Source organism: Tachypleus tridentatus, chromosome 10, assembly GCF_004210375.1.
Source record: "Tachypleus tridentatus isolate NWPU-2018 chromosome 10, ASM421037v1, whole genome shotgun sequence".
NCBI classification, from domain to species: domain Eukaryota; kingdom Metazoa; phylum Arthropoda; class Merostomata; order Xiphosura; family Limulidae; genus Tachypleus; species Tachypleus tridentatus.
Window position 1 is genome coordinate 86,141,718 of NC_134834.1, and position 24,098 is coordinate 86,165,815.

At 33.0% G+C, this 24,098-nt stretch overlaps 1 protein-coding gene across 2 annotated transcripts in view; it reads right to left on the bottom strand.

The window, feature by feature from the left end:
* The window catches only part of Tbp (TATA binding protein), a 32,565-nt gene extending 14,037 nt beyond the window's left edge, over positions 1-18,528 (bottom strand). The window contains exons 1-2 of one of the 2 annotated variants that reach the window (XM_076462569.1): positions 18,059-18,528; positions 8,072-8,208 (exon numbers count right to left, since the gene is read on the bottom strand). In XM_076462569.1, coding sequence (XP_076318684.1) covers positions 8,072-8,208; positions 18,059-18,334 — 413 coding nt within the window. In that variant the 5' untranslated portion in view covers positions 18,335-18,528. Of the gene's footprint in view, positions 1-8,071; positions 8,209-11,024; positions 11,094-18,058 lie in introns of those variants that run through there. The other variant, XM_076462570.1, reaches the window with a different exon arrangement.
* Between the last annotated feature and the right edge of the window lie 5,570 nt (positions 18,529-24,098).

Here is a 24,098-nt window from a genome sequence, read left to right on the forward strand (position 1 = left end):
AACAGGCTCCCACAAAGGCTGGTGACACTCCTACTGACACCTGGGAAAAACATTAATGTACCAGAGTGGGAGGATACCAGACTTTGCCTCTCATCTCCAAGAGTGTAGGAAGACACTCTAATTTGTAAGAAAATCCTATGGCAACCACCCTAGTAACTAGAAACTGACTGTGATAAGAGCTCCCAAGATCCACTAGTAGAATCTGGAGGGTAATGCACATTTTAGAGTAATTTAGAACAAAGCTTTGAAAACAGTGAAATAGGTCAACCTAGTTCCCTAAATGTTTGATAGCAAATCAACCACAATTTTTCAATCTGATGATCAGTAGAGACAGACAGGACTCCTTTTTTGCTTTACTCATGAAAATCTGTGAGTGGCAGTTCAAGAAAATACTAAAACACCATCTGGAGGCACCTAGATGGTCTTATGGTAAACCTCATTTCTACTTAGCCTGTAGTAATTATAATGAATATGGTTGCTAGTGCAGAACGAAAATGATAAAGCATACCTGCCTGCACAACAAATGCCACAGATTTGGATCCTGTGAAAAGTAAAGAGGACCCTGAAAAAAAAAAAAGATTGGATGATGGAGAAAATTAGTCATCCTTGGCTAAAATCTAGTCAATTTGATCAAAGTATCTAAAGGGTTAGTTGAAAACCCTCAAAAAAGGAAACTGCTAGGTCATGTAAGTAATGAGAGAGGAAAGTTTTAAAGTACACATACAGCCTGCAAAATGTCTTCCAGGGACAAATCAACTGGGCAGCTAATGACATTGAAATATGATGAATCTGGTTGGATGTGGCTTGGAGAAAACTCCTCTCCTCTAATAATAATCCATTATAGGCAATGTGAATCAATCTGAGGAGCCACCTCATTAAAGTAACTGGAGATAAATCATTTGAAATCAAAGGATCTCAATGAATAAACAATCAATTCCTTGTACCCATAAATGAGTTAGCAGTATGAGTCACATAATACCCAAGGGCCCTAACCAGACATATCAAATGATCAGGGTCAAATCAGTCATAAAGGTGAGAAATGGCTGGCAAAAAGATTTTTCCACTTCTCTCCAATGCACATGTATTGCAAATAACTCCAACCAATGATGTCCACGTGCAAATAACAACAAAAAATATAAATTAAATGAAAGGTGATAAAAATAACATGAAGATAAAGGCTTGAAAGGATGATGAAGCAATGCATGTAAAACAACCTTAAAACCCCACTTTGGTAATTGAAAAAAAATATTTGGGCCAAGGAATGCAAAAAGATAAAACCAGATATCACTGGGGCGAAAACCTACCTATAGACATTCCTGCAGATACCTAATAAGAGGAAACCATGATTGAGCTGGCCAATACTGCATTACCAAGAGAATTCAAATATTGAAAAATAGCTGACAAGGATGCCTTACATAGGACTACAGCAGACAAAGTAAACCTGTTTCAAAATCCAAATCATAAAACACAATATTGTAGATACTTTAGGATGAAGAGGATTTAAATTTCTTTTCATACATCACTGATGATAAGTATACCATTTCCTCTGATAAATGGCCATAGTTGATCAATGGAGAGATTTAATTAAATATAGAGAAAAATTACAAGTTAAATCTTCATGCTGGGCAAAGGACCTCATAATTTCCAAGCATGAAGATTGAGTTTCTGAACACCTTGGTATAAAATGCCTGATTGAGATAGCCTAAATTAGAAGTGGTAGAGGTAGACATTCCTGCACATACCTAATAAAAGGAAACCATGACTGGGCTGGCCCATACTTCATTACCAAGAGAACTCAAGAGGGAGTGGAAGAAATGATAGAACTATGGAGAGTAGAAAAATTGCAAAAAACACATTTAGATGCAAACTGATCCAGTGTTGACAGAATGCATTTACTGCCAATGCTTGAGGTTGAAGTAAAGGAAACCAAAACAACAGCAGTTGAGAACTAAAATAAGATGCAAAAGAATCAACCATTGGAGACCCAAGCTAAGTGCTCCACTGAAAAAACCCTGTGACGTAACATCAATTCTGTCAAAAGAATCCAGCTGAATCAAGATAAAAATAACCTGCAATTAAGTTAATCACTCCTGAGAACATGACATGCTTAGAGGCATGGGAGTGAACCCAGTAGAGAAAATCCAAAGTGCAAAAACAAAGAACTCAAGCATGTGTGCCACCTTAATGAGAAATATGAAATACCATTATGAAATTGTTGGAATGTATCAAGACAATTTTTCCCTTCAAAAGTATCAGACCTTGTACAATTTTGAGAATGGTGATGTGGAAGATAGACTTTCATCCAAAAATCCTGGAATGCTTTACCTTGAATAGAAGTGTTGTTCCAACACAATCACCACTCACAATTTATGATGTTATATTTGAGTAAAGAGATTGGATTATCCAAAAGAGCAGAGTGCATGATCTATTAGTCGAGCAGTAACAATTGAAGGGATATCACATGTGCTCATCCCAAAAAATGAGAAACAGAACCATCTGCACAGTAAGAGAAAGAGACGCAAGTAAAAACCTGACTGCATTTTCCATAGCTTCAAGCCTGATGGGAGTCCAATGAGCTTGACTTAAGTATGTGTTGAAAAACACACCCAAATGAACATGATATTGAGTTGGTGACAGAATGGATTTCTCTACTCTGATAAAGAAGCTCACCTTTGTGGCTTATGAATGGAGAATAAGGGTGCGTTATACCACCCACTGATGAGATGGTGCCAGAATGAGCCAGTTGTCTTTATAATGATAAGTGCACAGCCCTAAGAAATGCAGATGACAAGTGAATACTTAAACAACTCTGCAAAAAACAAAGTGCTGATGTAAGGCCAAAAGGGAGAGCCCTGAACTGCAGCACCTGGCCCTTGTGTACAAATTGCAGAAGTCTTTAGGATGATTATACTATAGGAATATAGATAAGTTTTTATAACATTAAACCTGATCATCCAAAGCCCTGGTGCAAAGTGCCATTAGAGGTTGAGAAAAATTCCATTATAAAACGAGAAGGATCCAAAAATTGATTGTGCCAAGAAAGATCAACAATTTGACACCAATCTCCTGTCTGTTTTGAGTATAACAAAAAAGTAGGAATAAAATCCCAAATGAAAGAGAGCAATCTTCTCCACTGCCCTTTTGGATAACAGCTCTTTTATGTCTTGGGGTGTTTGTTTTCTTATAGCAAAGCTACATCGGGTTATCTTCTGAGTCCACCAAGGGGAATCAAAACACCAATTTTAACACTGTAAATCTGTAGACTTCCTGCTGTACCAGTAGAGGAAACAAAGCTCCACCTGCCATGAATCTGTTGGAAGTGAAAAAGCAACAGGTTGTGAAGATAATGGACGAGGTGACGTAAATGAAATGACCAACACTTACTTCAAAACTTGGAGTACTCATGGAACCATTATGAAAGAACTCCAGATGTCCAGAAAATGATGTAATCATGCTATCCCCCACACACAAATAAGATGAGGATGGACACAATTAAGAGAACCAACAGACTGAAGAACTAAAGTCTGGAGTCAGGAAATGCAAGAATTGACAGCCCCTAATGTTCAACAGGTACCAAAGAAAGGTGAAAGGCCAACAAATGAAGAATATAAACCAGAGGAATCAATCCATGATTCTAATATACCTGGAACTCTAGCCAACAAAATAGGATGTTGAAAAAGAGCTTCCCATAACACCTTGAAAGCAATTGGCAGTAAACTCGCATTTTCCAACAAGACATCTCTACCCAATAAATCCCAACAACAAACAAGCCAGGAAACCAAGGAAAGAACTGAAGACAACAACCTGAGTGAAATAGATGTTAACAAACACTCAACTTGCCCTCAACTTCCTGTGGAGAATGTTGATAGGCTTTAGAGAAAAACTGGATCAAAGATAAATATCTCAGGACATCATTAGAGCAAGAGGAATATGAAAAACTGATCTGTTTAAAGTGATAACAGGTTCCAACCTAGAACCAACAGGTCCAATAGGAGGTCCAGACATCAAGAACCTAAGTATACTTGGCTTATAATTGCCAAGGCATGCTGTTCAGATAAATGTGTTGGACAAGGCATAGCTATCCCATCATGTAGCTAAGTGGAAAATTTACCACATCAGCAATAATATCAGGAAAAGAAGAAAGAACTAAATTAGTCACTTGCCATCCTTTCTGCCAACAAGGAAGGAGTGCACTCAAATGTAAACAGGGAAGTCCCAAACCTCACAAACTCGATTAATCAACTGAAGAAAAAGGGCTGGAGGTGACTAATCAAAATTGTCATCTGTCAAGGCCTACCTAGTATGAACATGTAAATGTAGAAATTCAGTCAATGTCAAAAGATGCAATTCAAATTGTTAATAATCTCAACATTCCTGTAAAGAAATCTGTGTTGCACACTTTGTCAAAAAAGTGATTACACTATCTGAGTGACCAACTTCCCAGAAAGGGAAAGAATCTTTCTGATGATATGCAATAGTTTCAAAGATTCATTGGAGATTTGAAAAAAAAGAAACAGAAGAGAAAGAAGAAGGGAAAAATTTCACTTAATTCTCAAACTGAAAGGTCTCAAGGCTCAGAAGTAATGTTCTTCTCAGTGGAACAAATCTCACCAGCCTCCTCTATAATTTTCTGGGTATTGGAGGGTCAGAAAAAGTGGTTATTGATTGCATATTGTCCAATAAATGGGACATTTAAGTTGTCAACTGAGATGAATAAGACTGATATGATAGAAGTTGAGAACCAATCCATACTGAACAGAAGAAATGAGAAGCCTGTAATTTTCAAAGGGGCCAGTTTCTTCCAGAATTGAGTTATGGCAATGTGTAGGAAAAGTGTAGGTCAGAAGGTGAAGTGTTATAAATAAATGTTTTCACTACTTTCCAAAATGTTGTGCATCCATAAAGGATCAGAAACAAAGGAAGGTTTCAAAAATATAATCACCAGATGGACCTTATTGTAAAAGAAACCAGTCTCTTTGTGGAAAACCTCAAATATGAGCTGAGCAAATAATAAAATCTAAGTCAAACATATTTGAAAAGTCTCAAAAACTTGGTTTGCAAAGCAGTAAAAAATAATTTACAGAAGACTCCAATCTTTTCTGCAGAAGATGAATTCTGAAAGAAAAATTGGAAACTAGCAAAGTCAGCTGATTAAAATATTCAAATAAACAGACATAAAGCTGTTGTTTTCAATGAGATGCAATAATGTTTAGGTATGTTTATAAACATAAGAATAGTGGTATTTCAATATGTATAACAGCTGTAGCAAATTGGCAAAACCCTAGATCTGACAAAATTTGTCCCTATACATGGTGATGGCAATGTTACTACACCCTTCTAACTTGGCAGAAGTTACTTCTGTGCCTCTTGACTGATTCAGACAATTACCTACATATAAAATAAGAGTAGGAATTGAATGTATAATAAAACAATTTTCTATTCTTTATTATACTTAGAAATACAGTTTTTATTATTTTGGTGAACTGTTTTACAATAATTACAGCCTTGTGTCAAGATGAAAGTTGTATTACTCAGAACTGAAATAAACACCATGAAACCAAATGCAAATTCTGTGAACAAAGTTATCTCAAAACATTATGGTTACACCACATTCATGTGGTTTTTCAAGAAAAAAATTATTACAGGGTTTTATGTTATAATACAGGGCCAAATCTAATATACAAAAAAAAAGAAAACTTAATATAGCTTTTAAAAAATATTACTCAATTTTTAGAAAAATTTAATCTACTGATTAACTTTGAGTTTTCATCTTAGAAGACAGCACATTCAAATGTTATTTCAAGTATATATCTATATTGTACTTTATATCTAATGCAGTTGTAGTTGTTAATGTATTTTCTTATTGCATTAGTTTGTACTTCACATGAATTTTTAATCATCAATTAAGCAAAAAATTCAACTTGATGAAACTCAGCAACTTGATTGTGAAGTAGATTACTTTATGCTTAAAAAACCAAAACTAAAACAGCTGTAGCTAAGGTATGTAGTTTTAATGCATTATCAGTTTTGAAATACTAGATAAATTATACTAGGAAATAATTTTTATCAAAAACAATTAATAGACTTATATTTTGTTCCAGGTTTGAACACTACTTTTATGTTTAAGTACATTATTCTAAAAATCTCTAATTACATTTCATCATTCCACAAAGTATAAATGTTGTATACTTTATGTTTTTCAAATCATATACTTTTCTCATGAGTTACAATTATTAAACAACAAAAATAATATTTCTTAACTAAACCAAAACAATAAGTGTATTTTTTATTCCTAATTAAGATTTCAAATGGGCATACATTTAACAAATCTTAAACTTGCTTCATAAGTTTAGTGAACCAATAAAACATTACACCAGCAGCATGTTCAATTGACAATAACATACAGCATCTTTTGTTAAGCCTTATTCACTTCTTAGATCTCTCACTAGGCCATAACTAAACCTAAATTTTTCTAAGCCTAACACTTGTAAATCATCTGTTACTGAAAAGTATTTGAGTATTTAGTGAACCAATAAAACATTACACCAGCAGCATGTTCAATTGACAATAACATAGAGCATCTTTTGTTAAGCCTTATTCACTTCTTAGATCTCTCACTAGGCCATAACTAGATCTAAATTTTTCTAAGCCTAACACTTGTAAATCATCTGTTACTGAAAAGTATTTGAGTAAATAGTACAGCAGAATAATTAAAATAAATATATAAGTTGTATAGCATGTTTTTGTATGTTATAAATAAAGTCAAGTAGCTGCTAGTGAAGTTTTTCTCAAAGACATTTCAAACACTAACAATTTCCGACTTCAATATTTCTCTTAATAGATTCACAACACCTGTAAATCACAGGTTCTACACATTTCAAAGCACAGAAAATGGGTTTTATCTCATGCTCAGTTTCACCCTATAGTTTGCCAAACATGAAATACAGACTGCTACACCAAATCATGATGATTCAGGCATATAAGAAAATAATTGGTCAAGTGATTAAAACTAGGCTTTCATATGCCTAGATGCAATGATTTATATACCAAGCTGTTCAAAGTATTTAGGATACAGATCACAGAAGATAAACTTTGTTTTAATTACAACTGCTTCACATTAGACAGCATTTATTTACATACTAAAACATTTTTTTTGTTAAATTTCACTTTCAACTTCATTAAATATGACATATTTTAGTAGAAACAAGCATTATAGTTTTATGTCAATAAAAAATGATGGAAAAAGGTTTCAAATTAAATTTTTGAAATTTTGATTAAATTGTATCTCACAAACCTTTGTTTCAAGATGTGTATTATTTTAACAATTATGCACTGGAAATTGTGTAAATATATCTTGTTACCATCTTCAAATGCAAACACATATGAAAGTAACTACCATCTGATGGAGGCAAATAAACTTGTAAACAAATTACATAATTAAATTGATTTTAATATTTTCCTAAAATTAGGGTTAACTGTAAATTTCAAATACTTTTAAACTTTATTTCATGTGAAAAACTTCTAAGAAATGAGAATTTGTTTTTAACCAAACCATTTCCCACAAATATAGTAATTTCCATTGGAACAATGAAGAAATAAATATTAATTTGCAAAGTAAATGAAGTACCTTAAGCATCACAAAAATAACAACTTTAGGTTTAAAGATACATGTGCAGACTATATTATCAATTTAATATAATCAAACATCTTAACCCATTCACTAGAGCTAGAATGTATATTCCCAGAACACTTGAAAATATACATCCCAGCCACAGTAAAAAGGTTAATAGCAAAAAACTGTTTTCATGTACAAACCTTTCATCGTAAGTATCTCAGGACGAAAACGAAGGTCAAAAAGCTGCTTTCTGCTTTATTAGTAAAAATGATAATACCCATTCTACCTGCCCTGAGATACATTTTTACTTCAAGTGGGTTTCTTGATATCACAAATTACTTTTACCATATACTTAAGTTGGTTGTTGCTCATAAAACAACACAATTTACTATTTCTCAAATAAATTGAATATTTCTAAAACTTAAATCTGTCCTTTCAAATCTAAGAAATACTTACTGAAGTTGTGGTACAATGCCAGGATCAGCTGATGAAGGAGTTATTGGGGTCATAGGTGTCATAGGAGGTCCTGGGGTTGGTGGAAACAGTGCTCCAGATGAGCTTGTTCCAGAAGTACTTGCTACAGCTACATTTTGCTACAGATAGATAGTGACCACAAGATATCAAAAAATGTTTGAAACAAAAATTCTTATGAAAAGCTCAACCTGTGTATACAAATAGTTTAATATCATGTAATGTATCACAAATATTTCAGCAAAACTCCAGATTCCTTAATATTTCTATGTTGATGTATCTTTTATTAACACACACCTTTTAGTGAGAGCTACTGTTAAGAGAAATGGTAAAAATTGTTCATACAATATTATAATCACATAATGTCAAAATTATTTTACTTATTATTTAGAACTCAGGCAAAGAAAAGCATGTGATTCAGTAAAATTCCATACATAAAATTGCAAGCTGTAAGTGTTTTATTCAAATGTTTCTAAGAGATGAGTATACTAAGAAGCTTGTATTACATTTATTATGTGATATTACTGTAAGCAATTATGATTTCAGACAACTAACTGCATGACATATGAAGAGTCAAGGTGAACAAAAAGTTGATATTGTAATCAGTTGATTCCAGTGGAAGATAACTTTCTTATTCTCACAGGGCAGTTGGTCTTGGGAATGAGTTGCCTTCAGATGTGGTTGGTGCAGTTAAATTAAGAGAGTTTAAGGGAAAGCTTGATAAATGTTTCAAATATAAGGCCTGGCATAGGTTTTTTTTTTTTTTTAAAGTTTAATTCAGAATATTGGATAGCTTAGTTCAGACATGTGCAACTTCCTATAGGGTATAGACCACAGAGCAGTTTTTAAATGTATTTACAGAATACATTATATAAAGCAAAACTGTAGCTAATAATCTATCATTAAACAGAAATTCAGACCCCTTTTGCAAATCCTCTCTTTCAGGATCTTTTAACATTTTTTCTTACATTTAATATTACATTATTTATAACCAATAGAAAGCCAAGATTTTAATCTATCAACTGATGTATTATATTACACTGTTCCTCTGTACAGAGAATTGTGAATTCCTTCCTCTTTTATTACAAGCTTCCTTTCCAAGGAAAGATATCGACTAGTTTGGATGAATTTGAAATGCCTCTTGTTGCATAAACAGAAAGCAGAAAACTGATAGTTATAGAACATTGTCTGCTTTGTGCATGTTATTATTCAATGCTCTTTGGTGCATTATTTTTAATCAAATAAAAATTACTTTATGCACTACTAACATTAGTATAAAAAAAAAGTGGGGTTAAGTGTCACTGACAATGATCAGCAAAAATAAAACTTAGTTTTATTGAAGTTTTAGGTTCTTAATTTTACAAACAAATATTTTTAATAATTCTCAATCTCCCTTAATATGAGAACTATGTCTTCCCTCTTGTCTAATTGTTTTACCACCTCCCTGAAAAGTACAAAATTTCAGGTATATTACTCATTATAATATATTCATCATTCAGGCAAAACATAATTTACATTGCCTTCAATCTTATTTAGTAACAGAAAAATATAATGGAAAATCATACCCCTATTAATACATCCACCTGTCAGATCCTCTGTTTCAGAACTTGCCAATAGTTCATTCTGACATTTAAGGTATTATTTATAACCAATAGAAAGCCAAAGTTTTTCTCTATTAATGATGTATTATGGTGTTGTCTGTACAGAGAATTGTCTATTTTCCTTCCAGTTCAAACTGTATTCTCACAGGAAACACTGATGAGCTTAGCTGAATTTTTAATAGCTTCTGTTATACAGTTAGAAAACCAGAAAAATTGTGATATGGAACATTTTTGATTTTTTGCATGTTATCAATCTGTGTTCTTTGATGCATTATTTAATTAAACATAAATTATTTAATGCAGTAGTACAATTAGTATAACAAAGTAAGATTAAGGTTAAGCTTCATCAAGAGTCAAGAGCAAAAACCCAGGTACAGATTTTATGTGTATTTGTTATTTATTATTAAAAGATAACTATGAGGTAAAAAACTCCTTAGGTTAATTAAGGTTTGATTAGGTAAAATAACTAATGAAAAATTTGTGTTTTGGGCAGCTTTCGGGCAGGATTCAATTATATTTTAAGAACGCGTTACAGACTGAACAAACACCACTAGATGAATCAAGAGATCAATTGCTGCCCTTTAATTGTACGCAGGTATAAAAGACAACCGACTTGGAAAGAATTGTGTATAGGTGTGTATTGGTTTTTATAGAAAGCTAAATCGGACTACTGCTGTGTCCACCGAGGGGAATCAAACTTCTAATTTTCATTTTTTAAATATGTGGACTTACCACGTCCCCTTGAGAGACTCAGCGTGTATATCTGATAATATACATTATAATGAACAATTGCTACTAACACTACTTCTAAAGTAAAGTATGCTTATTTATTTATTGGCATCACAGAGACAAAAGATACAATTAGTAAATTCAAATCAAACAACACCTGTTCATGTTTGCATACACAATTTAAATATTCCAACATAAACTTGCTGTTTCAGATGTATATTAACAGTTGCACTATACAAACTATGAGTAATGTCTTTTAATAACCTAGCAAAACACTCCACTGTTTTGTAGGTATTCTTTTTTAGGTACTAAATAAGATACAAATTTTATTGCAAAGTGTAAGCTTAAATATGTTCTTTTAAGTTATTCCAAGATATCTGCATTACCATAGCTTTCACATTATACATTCAAATTTTAAGATCATGGAAAAGTTTTCAATTACAATATATAAAATGTTTCGAAAAAAACAATAATAATCTTTTAGAAGTTATTAACACCTGAACATATGAGAATCTATTAGTGTCATGCAAAATAATTCAAATTATGATTAAATCAATAAATATCCCAAAAATAATTAGCTGATTGATATTAATGTTCCTGCTCATTACCTTTGTTTTTGTCATTCCAACTACCAGTCTCATGTGAGAATAACTGATCAATGAGTCAGACAATCAATTACCAAACTCCACTAACTGCCTAGCTGTAATTAATATATACATACATTTTAAATTTTCCAACCATTCAGTTACAACACTTTATAAATGCAACAAGTTCTAGTAACTGATGGTGGAAATGATATCAAATAAACATCACTGTGTCAGTCATATATTTATTAAAATGAAATATCATAACAGACAAAATAAGTTACAAAAAATTCAATTCAACAAAAAATAAAATAATTTTAAAACTATTTAACACTTTTGAGCTGCACAGTGGTCAAGAGTATATGCAGTTCTAAATTGGGTGATATAGCATTTACCCACTTCTCATGAAAAGGTAACCTAAGTTCCTGCCATGTTGCCATATGACCTGGAACAACAAACAGGAAAGTTTATCTACTTTTTTTTTTCCCACTACACCAGTTGTATTACAAATGAAGATGTATTTTAATTAATTCATGTTGTTGAAGTGATAAAACCTTTCTACATGCTCTTGACAACCATCTTAACTACTTACATGATGCTGTCTATCACTGATTAAAATTTGAGGCTATTTTGTTTTCTATAATTACAACTCAATCTTCCCTTTTTTCATGTTGTTATCATGTTACTGATGATTCTAATACATCATCCATACTTTTCTTAGACAAAAACATCCAAGTACCATTTAACTTGACTTTCAGAAAACTAAGAGCTTCAAAACAGGCTAATTTATATGTTGAATGTCAATAAGACTGGTTTAATGGTAGATAGCAAAGAATAAAGATAAATTTATAATTTTATCAACTGAACCTTTGCTCTTTTTGATTTACATCAATTACACAGATGAAGGAACAGTCAATAAATTACTTAAATTTACCAAAATCTGAAGAAGAAAGGTCCACCTTTTGAAAAATGCTTGGGTTAAAGGGTTTCTATTTTCATTTTTATCAAGACTTCTTAAACCTACGTGTTTTTGGAACATCTTAATTTGCAAATGATATTAAGCTCTATAGTATTGCTAGCTGTGAAGAGGATGCTGTTGATTTAGAAAAAAGTTTAGATCATTTAGTGAGTTGAACAAATAAATGACAGACTGGTTTTAATTATAATAAATACAAGATAATTCACATGGAATGTCACAATTTCCATTATAAGTATAACAGTGTCACGAAAGAAAATAATCTTGGTATAATAGTCAAAGAGATTCTTACACCATCCAAGCAGTGTGCTGTTGCTAGTGGTAGGTCGAACAGGATTTTACATTGTATCTATGGAAATAATGAATACAAGTCCAAAGAGGTTATAATTTCATTGAACAGGTCACTGTTTAGACCACATTTAGATTATTGTGTTTAGTCTTAAGAAAAACATTGAATTGTTGGAAAGAGTTCATAGAAGGGTTACTAGAAAGTGCATGGAATAAATGGATTGTCATATAAGAAGAGGTTGAAATCTCTCAAACTGTTTTCTCTTGAAATAAAAGTTCAGCAGGATCTGATTGATGTGTTTAAAATTGTAAAGGAAATTGATATTGTTGATACATCGTCTTTTTTTCATATTTAACGGTGACAATAATAGGACTACGGAACATAAATATAGGATAGGAACCATCTTTAGCTAAGACAGTTCTATTTTTTAACAAGATGGTTGGCCTATAGAATGGGTTGCCCTTAGATATTGTAGAGGCAATAAATTTAAGAAAAGGCTTGATAAGTACACACATTATAAAGGCTGGCTTTAAATTTTTGTTGTTCTTGTTTTAAAATTAATTTAGTTTAGAGTGTGGAACAACCAAGATAGACCAATGGGTTCCATGCTGTTCTAAAACATTAAATTAATGAAACAAGTAGGAATCCTTAGGGGTCCCTTAAAAGATTTATATTATGTGTTTAGATGTGTGTGTGTGTGTGCATATATATTTTTTTTGTACAATAATTTTTCTAAATTCACTGATCACACTAAATTCTTGAGTAGAACCAATTCTCTCAAAATCCTTCTACTTATCAAAAAGAGACTTCAAGAGTGAATAGGTCACAAAATGTTTAGTCTAAATATCTTAAGTCTCAACACTATATATATATATATTATTTTTTTATTATATTGGCCTTCCAGTCATGCCTAGCTAACACTGCATAGCTTGTAATGACACAGTGTACATGCACTCATGTTACATACCCAGTAATATAAAACTGACCTTTAGTCTTCCCTGTCTTGAGTGTGTTTTAATGGAGTAGGATTTTTGTAATATAGTCACATTTCAATTACTATACATTACATGTATATATAAACTAAAAAGGTATGAAGTTCTTATTTAATATTCTAATTTGTCAAACTTGACTACAAACTAAGTATTTTGACATCACAAACATCTAATTTTAAATAGTGCTGCATTTAATATACCATGTAACTCACTAAAAGCTGTATTTTACTATGTTTTTAATATTTATTTTAAATTAAGAAATTTACTCATATATAATATTAAAATTTGAATTATAATTACAAAAATTTGATTCCAAACTGAATGACATAAATTCATGAAATAGTAGTTCAATGCCATTTTGAATGCAAGTCAACAAATGTGATGACATGGCCTTTGACTCATGACCCATTGTAAAAGGGTTAACAGAGCAAACACTGATGCAGAATTCCAACTAACACTGAAACAGGAGTTGTACAACATAAATGAATTACAAATACGACGACATCAAGTTTTTATATTAAAGCACTAATTTCTATAGTGATGCCACTCACAATGATAATAATACCAAAATGATTAAAAATTTTTTACATTGTTATCCATTTTCCAAGAGTTTTTCAAATTCCTTTATCTAAGTATTACAGATATGATTTATACTTGTAAGTTTTAATATCTTTTATATATCAATCAATCATGATAACAGTGACTCAAAAATAACATCATTAAAAACCAATATCAATCTGAACTCTCTATAGAAATGTTTTTTATTGTCTCTTTAAGGAACATTTAATTAAGCTTAATTATTTCAATTTTGAAAAAAACATTTGCCAAAGAATTTTCAGTTTTCAAGCACATTTTATTAGTAATAAGATAAAGTATAAATGGCACAAAAGTTCAGAAGAAATTTGAACCATCCACAGAACCTTCAATAAGTTAACAAACATCTGTGTCACTATTATATTAACACTATAACAACTGTGTACAGTTCTAGTCTTATCTGACAAAGGATTACAAATTACTGAAAAAATTCAAGAGGAGGGCAACTACAATGATTTTTATAGATGTAGGCCAAAATCTTTTTATTTTATTTTCAAAAATGGACAAAAGGTGATCTTACTGACACTTACAAGGTTACTCAGGTAGTCAAAAGGATAAAATATTTTGATTACCTTATGTCATATTCTGAAAATAAGGGGATGAGAGGACACAAGTCTAAGATCTGTAACAGTCAAGTTGGGTTCCATTTAAGAGTTTAAGGTTTCTATCAGGTTATAAGAAAAATAATGGTGGATTTTTATATTAAAATTTTAGTCATTTATAAGGATAAGAAACCTTTTTTATGACTTCATATACACCACTGAAAAAAATCTTTCTTCTATTCATTAGTGCTTTTGTTCTTTTCTGAAACTTCATTTCCAATATTTCAGACTCTTACAATTAATGCTGAAAAAAAACACAAAGTTACACATCATTTTTTTGCATGAATTCAAACATGTTCATAATGAATCACAAACAGCTCACAACAATAACCAAGCATGGGGTGAAGGAACCATCTCCAAATATACTGTACAGCATTGGTTCCAAAAGTTTAGTAATGAAGATAGGAGTCATGAAGATAAGGAGAGCAGAGAACATCCTTCTTCTGTGGAAAATGACCAACTGAGAGTATTAGTGGAAAGAAACCTATGCCAAACTGTTTAAGAAATGACAAGAGAATTGGTTGTTGGCATTTCCACACTTTCAGGCCATCTCAAACAAACTGAAAAAGTGAAAAATCTCAACAAGTTGGTTCCACACAAACTCCATTTTGAACTGTGCTCTATGCTGATTTTGGCTGATCTCAAAGCCAAAGTTGCACCAACAGAAGAATGTGGTCACTGTATGGTGGTCTGCAGCCAGTATTATCTATTACATCTTGCTCAACCAGGGCCAGAATATCACTGCAGAGGTTTACTGTCAAGAATTTGAAGAAATGCAGAGAAAGATGCATGAAAAAATACCAGCATTAGTCAATTAAAGACCAATCTTCTTCTTACAATAATGCTTGGCCACATGTTGCTCAAATTATGCCCCAGAAGCTCAACAAATTGGATTTCAAAACATTGCCTCATCCTCCTTCCTCCCCAGACCTGTCACCAACCAACTACTACAGCATTTGGATAACTTTTTACAGGACAAAATATTCAACAACAGACAAGCAGCAGAAAATGGCTTTAAATTTTTTTTTTTAGTTCCAGAATTTCAGAGTTTTTTTATCATCATAGCATAAATAATCTTGTTTCTTGTTGGCAAAAATGTGTGCATTCACTAGGTTGCTATTTTGATTAATAAAGTTGCTTCTGAATTTTTTTATTTCTTACTAAAGTTAAAATCCACCATTATTTTTATCTAACAACTTAATAACATTGTAAAACGCTTGTAAAAAGAGTTGCCATCAGTTGTAATATAGCATCAGCACTTCACAGGAATTTAACAAAAATAAATGATTTTTTGCAAAATAAAAGGCTGGTTTTGCTTTTTCCTTTTCTCACGTATGAGTTTGGAAAATAGCCTTGAGGGAACAATTGGGTCCCTGTTTGTTTGTATCTTGTTACCCAACACTTTAGTACAATTTATCCCTCAGAGTATCTCACCTTTAAATTTAACATTAATTTTGTGGACTTCAAACTATTTCAGTGTCTTTATAAGAACTGATTCAAAATGCAAACATTTAGCAACAATTTTAAGGGGATGTTATTCACACTACTAAGAATGCCAATAGTGATTATTGGATTTATTATATTCTTGTTACTACCAACTTCCATCAATTTTCTATTAATACCTTTATCCATTTGACCTAGATGTATCCATAGTTAGTGTAAATTATGTCCCTAGTGTTCCAAAAATTACACTCTTAAATGATAAATGAGGAAAGGTTTTTCAAGTCTTATCCACTATTACAGAGTTATGTCATCTCACTCCAAAGTACAAGTATAAAACAATCTTTATTTAAAATATACACCTAATAATTATTCTTTTATGTTATTCAATACCTTAAACTTGTCTGCCAGAATGTCCAAAAAACTGTCATGGTGGAAATAATCTGGCAATACTGAGGTGCTTGATACTGTTCTGTCAATTATTTTGAAAGCAATATTTTATAAAGTAAATAAATATATCTGTAGAGTTGTTTGAAATAATCTGAAAAAGTTTTGGTTTGACACTTTAGATTATGATAGTTTTGACTCAATACAAATTCCCCCCTCCCCAAAAAAAAGTATTTACAATTAATTTATAGCCTAAGTCCCATACAAAAGTCATCCATAACACTGAAAGATTAAAGTGCAAATGTCTTCACTTTATCCTTTATGAAAATAAGCATACAAGATTGGTGAAAACAAAATATTGCCATACACCTGTAATTATTTCTACAAATGTAGATTATTCATTTCTGAGTATTGTGTCAAATTCACATATTTGTTTAGCATACGAGTATTACAAGGCATTGCTAGCAAAGATGTAAAGTATTCTCAACAGCTAATTTATTTATACTGTTCAATGCCAGTTGCCTCTGATATTATACATATTGACTCATCCAAACAGATTGCAAAAGGTATTTTACTTTTAGCCAGCACCACTGGAAAAGGTGCAACAGCTACCTAAAGTTACTAATGATCACTGAAAATTGGTATTTAAATTTTTTTTAAAAACATGGAAAAAGGTTTAATGTCCGATGGTCCTTTTTGACATAGAACTTTACACTGGTTTAAAGTTTTTATGATTCTCCTAAGCTTAAGTATAGAACTAGATCTCATCATCACCTAAAACAAATTGATGCATCATCATTTTTATTTTAAGGCTAGGCCCAAAATATTTTGTTCCATGAACCTGTTTTGACCAAAACACAAAGATTATTGAGAAATGTTTCTTTTATTTTTTATAAACTGAAAAATATTAAACTATATTTAGTAACTTAATGTGTTATTAATTCATTTCCAAGATTACCACAAACTGTTGCTGCTTATACAGGTAGACAAAACAGATATTAACTTACAGAAGTATCAACTATCTCAGCCAGTAAGATTTGGGTTTGGTTCGTTTTGAATTTCACGTAAAGTTACACAAGAGTTATCTGCGCTAGCCATTCCTAATTTTGCAGTATAAAACTAGAGGGAAGGCAGCTAATCATCACCACCCACTGCCGACTCTTGGGCTACTTTTTTACCAATGAATAGTGGGATTGATCATCATATTATAATGCCCTCATGGCTGAAAGGGTGAGCATGTTTGAAGGGATTTGAACCCTTGACCCTCGGATTAGAAGTCAAGTGCCTCAACCAGCTGGTCGTGCCAGACAAGATCTTGGTCATAGAGAAAAAAAAGTAACAAGTACATATTGTCATTTCCTATTTTTAAAATTGCAATTTTTCTTTCACCTTCCAAAACCAAAAATCTAGAATTTACAGGCAGCAAAAACCGAACATCAAAATCCTTTTTTGGTATAACCTATTCTTACTTTTCCAATAGAAATGAATGGTAGTTAATTCAAATCTGAATCATACAAGAAGTGATTACTCCTGTGGATGGCTAGTAGGAGAGAAAAGAGCACTAGCCACTCTATCAATTTTATAACTTGTAAGATTAATAATGGTACACACTCAATCTGGTTATCCATCGCTATCTTTTTTTTTTTTTTTTTAAATAATCATCTAATATTCTACAACAGAGTCCAAGCCCAGTGCTCAGGTACAAAACACATAAAACAGCATGGACAAGTTAGGTAGCAGGAATCACAAGTACCACAAGCTATGTAACACTCACTTACTGGAGTTTGTGGTTGTATTAAGCTTTGAGGAGTTAACCCGGAACTAGCAGTATATGGTTGAATAACACTAACAGAAGAATTTCTGTGTTGTGGTGTTGAGGGTTGAGACTGTGCTTGAGAATGTGATGGCGAATCATGTTGTTGAGGTTGTAAAGGCGAAGGTTGCAGTTGACGCTGAAGTTGTTGAATATGTTGTTCTTCAGCTGGATCAGGCTGACCTCCAACTGAAAGAGGCGTCCCTAAATTCAAACTAAATCCTGGACTCGAAATATCCATATTTTATAGTATTGTTAAGTATCTCTTACAAGCATATACGTATTTTCTTTTTAACTATATCGTAGTAATATTTTCATACTCGTGCGTTTTTATACTGCTGTTCCAACTAGGCCTATTACAACGAACAAACGAAATCAAACTTGACGACTAGTATTAAGACACCAACTCGCAGTCAGCTTACCGCTTTCGAGCATACCATAATGAGTTAGTAACCTAATAATATTTAGCGTTATTTTCGAAATATTTGATGTTTTAGTTTGAACCATAGAAAATGTTTGATCTAATGAAATTAATAACAAGAAACTTAATGTTTTGTTTAGGTTAACTTGGAACACAATTGATGTTTTTATACTATAGTTAATTCTGACGGCCAAATTACATAAAATAACTTTATGTACTTTATGTGTTTTAAGAATAAGTAAAATCAAAGTTAAGAATACCAAATTGTGCAAATATTTTTTGTTCTCACTTCTGATGTTCATATGTGATACTGTGTTATAGCCTACAGAATGCATATTTCTTCTCGTGATTCACGGCGTGCGCACGTTCTGCTAATATTGCAACAATAAACTGCAACATTAAACCCCTTTATGTGACTGACTGATTGATAGACTACTGTATTGCGGTGAAATTGATTAAAAAAGTGGCCCTTTGGCTCCTTTTCGGGTTAAAAGTTGGCAATGAACCACCAGTGACTCTCCATACAATACAGATAGTTTTGCAGTTTCTGGGATAATACTATTCTCGAACCTGAACTACGCCAGTCAAAAGCACCCATAAACTCTCAACAGGCAGGCTGATAAAATTATAGATCAAATATAGAAAACAAAATCAATATCTGTGGTACAGTTAGACAAATAAATTACTAAAATAAGGCAGAAACATGGTTCTCCTGCTTTTCTAGTCTTGAATATGTTATAAAACGTGGCGTCATATCACTGGAACTTACTATGTGTTTTACGTCCTCTAACTAGCAAGTTACAGCATTAAAATGTAGGTTGAAATACTGCCTTCTTACTGGATTGTGAAGTCTTTGGAACATTAGGACGTTATTTGTTTAACAAATCTTGCTCTTGGTGACACAGAGGTATGTCTGCGAATTTACAACGCTATAAACCAGGTTTCGATACCCGTGGTAACCAGATCAAAGATAACCCATAGTGTAGCTTTGTGCTTACTCACAAACACCAACAAGTATTTTTGGTGATATTCTCTTCAAAGTGACCTGGCATGACCAGGTGGTTAGGGTACTGGACTCGCAATCTGAGGGTTGCAGGTTTGAATTCCTGTCGTACCAAACATACTCGCCCTTTCAGCGGTAAATCCCACTGGTGGTTAAAACTAGCCCACCAGTTGTTGGTGGGTGGTGATAACTAGATACCTTCCCTTTAGTCTTACACTGCTAAATTAGGGATGGCTAATGCAGAAAGTTTTGGTGTAGCTTTGCGCAAAATTTAAAAGAAACAAACTTTTCCAAAGCCAAAAGTATATTGATGGACAGTATTTTGTTCCTTGTTGTTACAGGCCATCCTGTTCCTGAAGGAGTTTATCGTAAATAACCAATCTGATGAATCTACTTTTATCTCATACTTTGATCAACCTCTAGTAGTATTTTCGACAGGAAACCTTGCTCCTCTACTGGTTTCTGTCCTGGTAACACGTTATTCTCTGGAGCTACCAAGCTGTCATTCTGTCGCCAAAATAATACGAAAGATGGTCATGAAGGATGACCTTTGGCTTGAATTGCCTCTCCTCAAAACACTCATGTAACATTAGAGTTTGTCCACTTTCACAACAAGAAGTGTTCAGCTGTACCATGTCACCTCAATGGAATTCAGTTTTATCAGCACTTACAGTATAACTATCTTTCACTTTATTGTAAGCCAGTTTAAGTTGTTGTTTGTTTTTTTGTTGTTGGGAGTGATAGGATGGGGGTAAAGTCATATACGAGTGATGTCGAGAAAACCCACTTGTAGAGAAATATATTTGTAAAAACGGCTCGTTTGGGTTGAGAAAATTTGAACCTTGTGAACCTGACGATGACCGAAGAAGGTCGAAACGTTGTTCACTCCTCTACGTAAAAACATTTTCTCAATCCAAACGAGCCGTTTTTTACAAATAAAAGTCATATACGGCATTGTTATTCTTACATCCTTTCCAATCACCAGTCAATTACGAAAAGCTGGAGTATTTGATTCCACAATGTCCAGTCGTTAAATGAATAGTTAACTGCTGACATGAACATCTCGCTTTTTGTTGAAACAATAATCATTGTCCCTATTTCCACTTTGTATTTAACCTATGGTTCAATAGCTGCCTCATAATGAACAGGAATTTACTGGTTATAGAATATGAAGCTATCTGAAGCTGGTTGTACCTCACAGCCATGTCTCAGCATAAATTCAGTTCTCATTATGTTCTCAATGTTGATTACCCACAAATCATGAAATGTAGAGAAGCTTCCTAATGTAAAAGTAAAGTATATATTATGTTTGCTTGCTGTTCACGTCACTCTTTTCTCTTTTCCCATCTCTGAAAGCAATTTCTAATCTTTCATTAAAAAATTGTATTAAGCAGTTATAGCTATGAAACTATTGTTAATCAGTATACTGCAAGGTTCCCCATCAATAAACATTTAGACTAATTCCTTCAAATAATGAACTTCTTATCTCATTTTTGACAGATGAAGTATTCTCAGTTGACCTTAACTCATAAATCTAAATAATTCCTGTTAGCCCTTTGTTGTTCTGTTGATATGGATAGACTAAAAGTCTCATCCTCAATATTCGTCTCTTTTAATGTTAACTGTTGTTGATTACTTACAGTCTCAGTTGTAATGACCAGGTTTCTAACGTCTATAAAAGTACCGTTTTACAAGTGTATTCTGGACCAGAGTTCTTTTTCACTAAAGGCTTTTGTCCGCAATTTTTGGAAATATATCATTTCAAGCTACACTTGTTTTGCTTTATTTCCTCCATTTTGTAAAGGAGAAAAAACCTGGCCCGACGTGCTCTATTTAAACCAATATTACTACAGAAACAGCGACCTCTGGATAAACGAGATATTTCATTTTATTTAACGTGTCCTTCTGATTATGTATACATATACATTTAACCCGAACAAATAAAATCGTTTTATTTTTTCTCTGTATTTCGAGTTATCTTTGCGTACATTTTAATTCACTGATATTTATTTTATTTTATTAATTTATTATATATTATTTATATGAGATCCATCGGTAGGTCAACGGCAAACTTATAGACTTACACCAATAAAATATGGGGCTCGATATCTCACGAAGAACAGAGCTCATAAAGGCCAGGTCCATTATGTAGCTTTAAACTGAAACAATAACAGTTTATATTGTTTTACTGCATTGCTTGTTTAACATACAAAATGGTGTTTTTTCAGCAATTAATGCACGCACGATGCAATATATATATTCTATTTCTTTATTCCGTTGATGTGATTCGAATTTGTTTAGTTTTTATGACAGTTTTAGTACCCTGGTGAAGGGCATTGGTCTGAAACTTTAACTGTCATCGTTTCGTAATAACTTTACTCTTTTTCAATCTGCTGTTGTTTATTTTTACCAGATATATACATATTTCTTTTCAATCTCACTTTTATAACACGCCTGCAGCTGAAAATATGTAGCGTTATAATGTTGTTAGCTTTGATCGTTGGACCTTCTGATTCGTTGCTCAGGACGTTGTACACTTGGACTCGTTCTTTGCTGTTTACTCCTGATTGGGCATAATTTCAGTTTCGTACAGATCAAATTAGCATATCTAAAACTGAAAAAGAAAATCTTTTTTACAAAATATTTGTCAGTCTGCTACTTTTTACATAGCGAGTTACGATGGTAAAGTAAATATTTTTTTTTGTTATAAATGCAATATGGTGTGAAAAAAGCAATCAAAATTGAATATTATCTTGTATTATGATACATCAGATACATCTCACAAAGCTGTTTGGATTATTTCCTAGCGTGATACGTTTGTTTTGTTTTGTTTTTGAATTTCGCACAAAGCTACTCGAGGGTTATCTGTGCTAGCCGTCCCTAAATTAGCAGTGTAAGACTAGAGGGAAGGCAGCTAGTCATCACTACCCACCGCCAACTCTTGGGCTACCCTTTTACTAACGAATAGTGGGATTGACCGTCACATTATAACGCCCTCCCAGCCGTGGGGGGGGGGCGAGTATGTTTAGCGCGACGGGGATGCGAACCCGCGACCCTCAGATTACGAGTCGCACGCCCTAACACGCTTGGCCATGCCGGGCCATCTAGCGGGATACATCTCACAAAGTTGTTTGGATTATATCCTCGCGTGATCTCACATCTCACAAAGTTGTTTGGATTATATCCTCGCGTGATAATCTCAAAAAGCTGTTTGGATTATTTCCTAGCGTCTACATTTCCAGGATAACCCATGTTTAATGAGATCTGAGTGAATAAATAAATTTCGATTTTTGCTTGTAACTAGTTCGAAGGTGTGTGTGTGTGTATTTCAGTCAACTACAAAATCCTTTGTTTAATCCAAGTACATATTAATATAAATTGCAGATCGTGTTAATACGAATAAGCTATAAACAAAAACATTCTAAACTTTTACCTAAAAAAGTACAATATTTTATCGCACTTTCCATATATGTATATTTATTAAATTATAAGAGTAAATAAAACTGTGTACAGTAAAAACCACAACTCATAAATTTACCATTTATACACGATACAGGTGCATTTGTATTCCTGTCAAACGTGTTTTATGAAGGCTGGTTCATTACTATTCCAACACATAAATGCAATGATATTTCTGGTCTTCATTCCCACCGTACCATCTTCTTTCTGTCTTAGCACCCTTACATGGATGGCATAGCTTATGTTCAATTTTTCTTCTAAATTCTGTGCATAAGTTGCGCACGTAAATATGATATATTTGTTAATCGGATGTTTAAAGGTCGTTAAAAGCTACACACAACAAAGGCTAGAACATACACCTTTTTAATCTTGTTTTCAATTCCTGAGAAAAAGGTGGAGGAGGACACGTTAAGAGTTGAACTTGTGTTTGTGGTAATACATATGATTTAGGGCTGTTTGGCACATTTTTTTACACCTACAGCTTGGTATTTTGGTATACCATACTCGGGCCAGTTTTATTGGTGGAAAGTTTAGTATATCGTAATCCTTCTTATCTCTGTCCTGTGCTAATTTCACGGGAAATATTTCTCTCTACTCCATAATTAACTTTAGTCAGCAGAAATTTGTAAGCCGGTCTATCTGTTAAATTCAAGACAAACATTTATTTCGAATGAATATTTTGTTTGTTCACGTGTGTACTTATTTTCCTTTACTATACCAGTTTGATAGCGTCATAAGTAAAAAAAAAGAAAAGAAAAAGTAATGATCATGACTGGGTAGAAAAAAGCACCATATGGCACACTCACCTTCAGAGGTATGGATAACATTATCTAAAGGGGTGCCTTGGACTTGGAACGCTAGAAGATCCTGTGTTACTCAACTTCTACTTCTACAAAAATACTGTTTTAAATTGTTCTGTTTGTTTGTTTTGAATTTCGCGCAAAGTTACACAAGGGCTATCTGCACTAGCCGTCCCTAATTTAGCAGTGTAAGACTAGAGGGAAGGCAGCTAGCTAGTCATTACCACCCACCGCCAACTCTTGGGCTACTCTTTTACCAACGAATAGTGGGATTGACCGTCATATTATAACGCCCCACGGTTGAAATGGCGAGCGTGTTTGG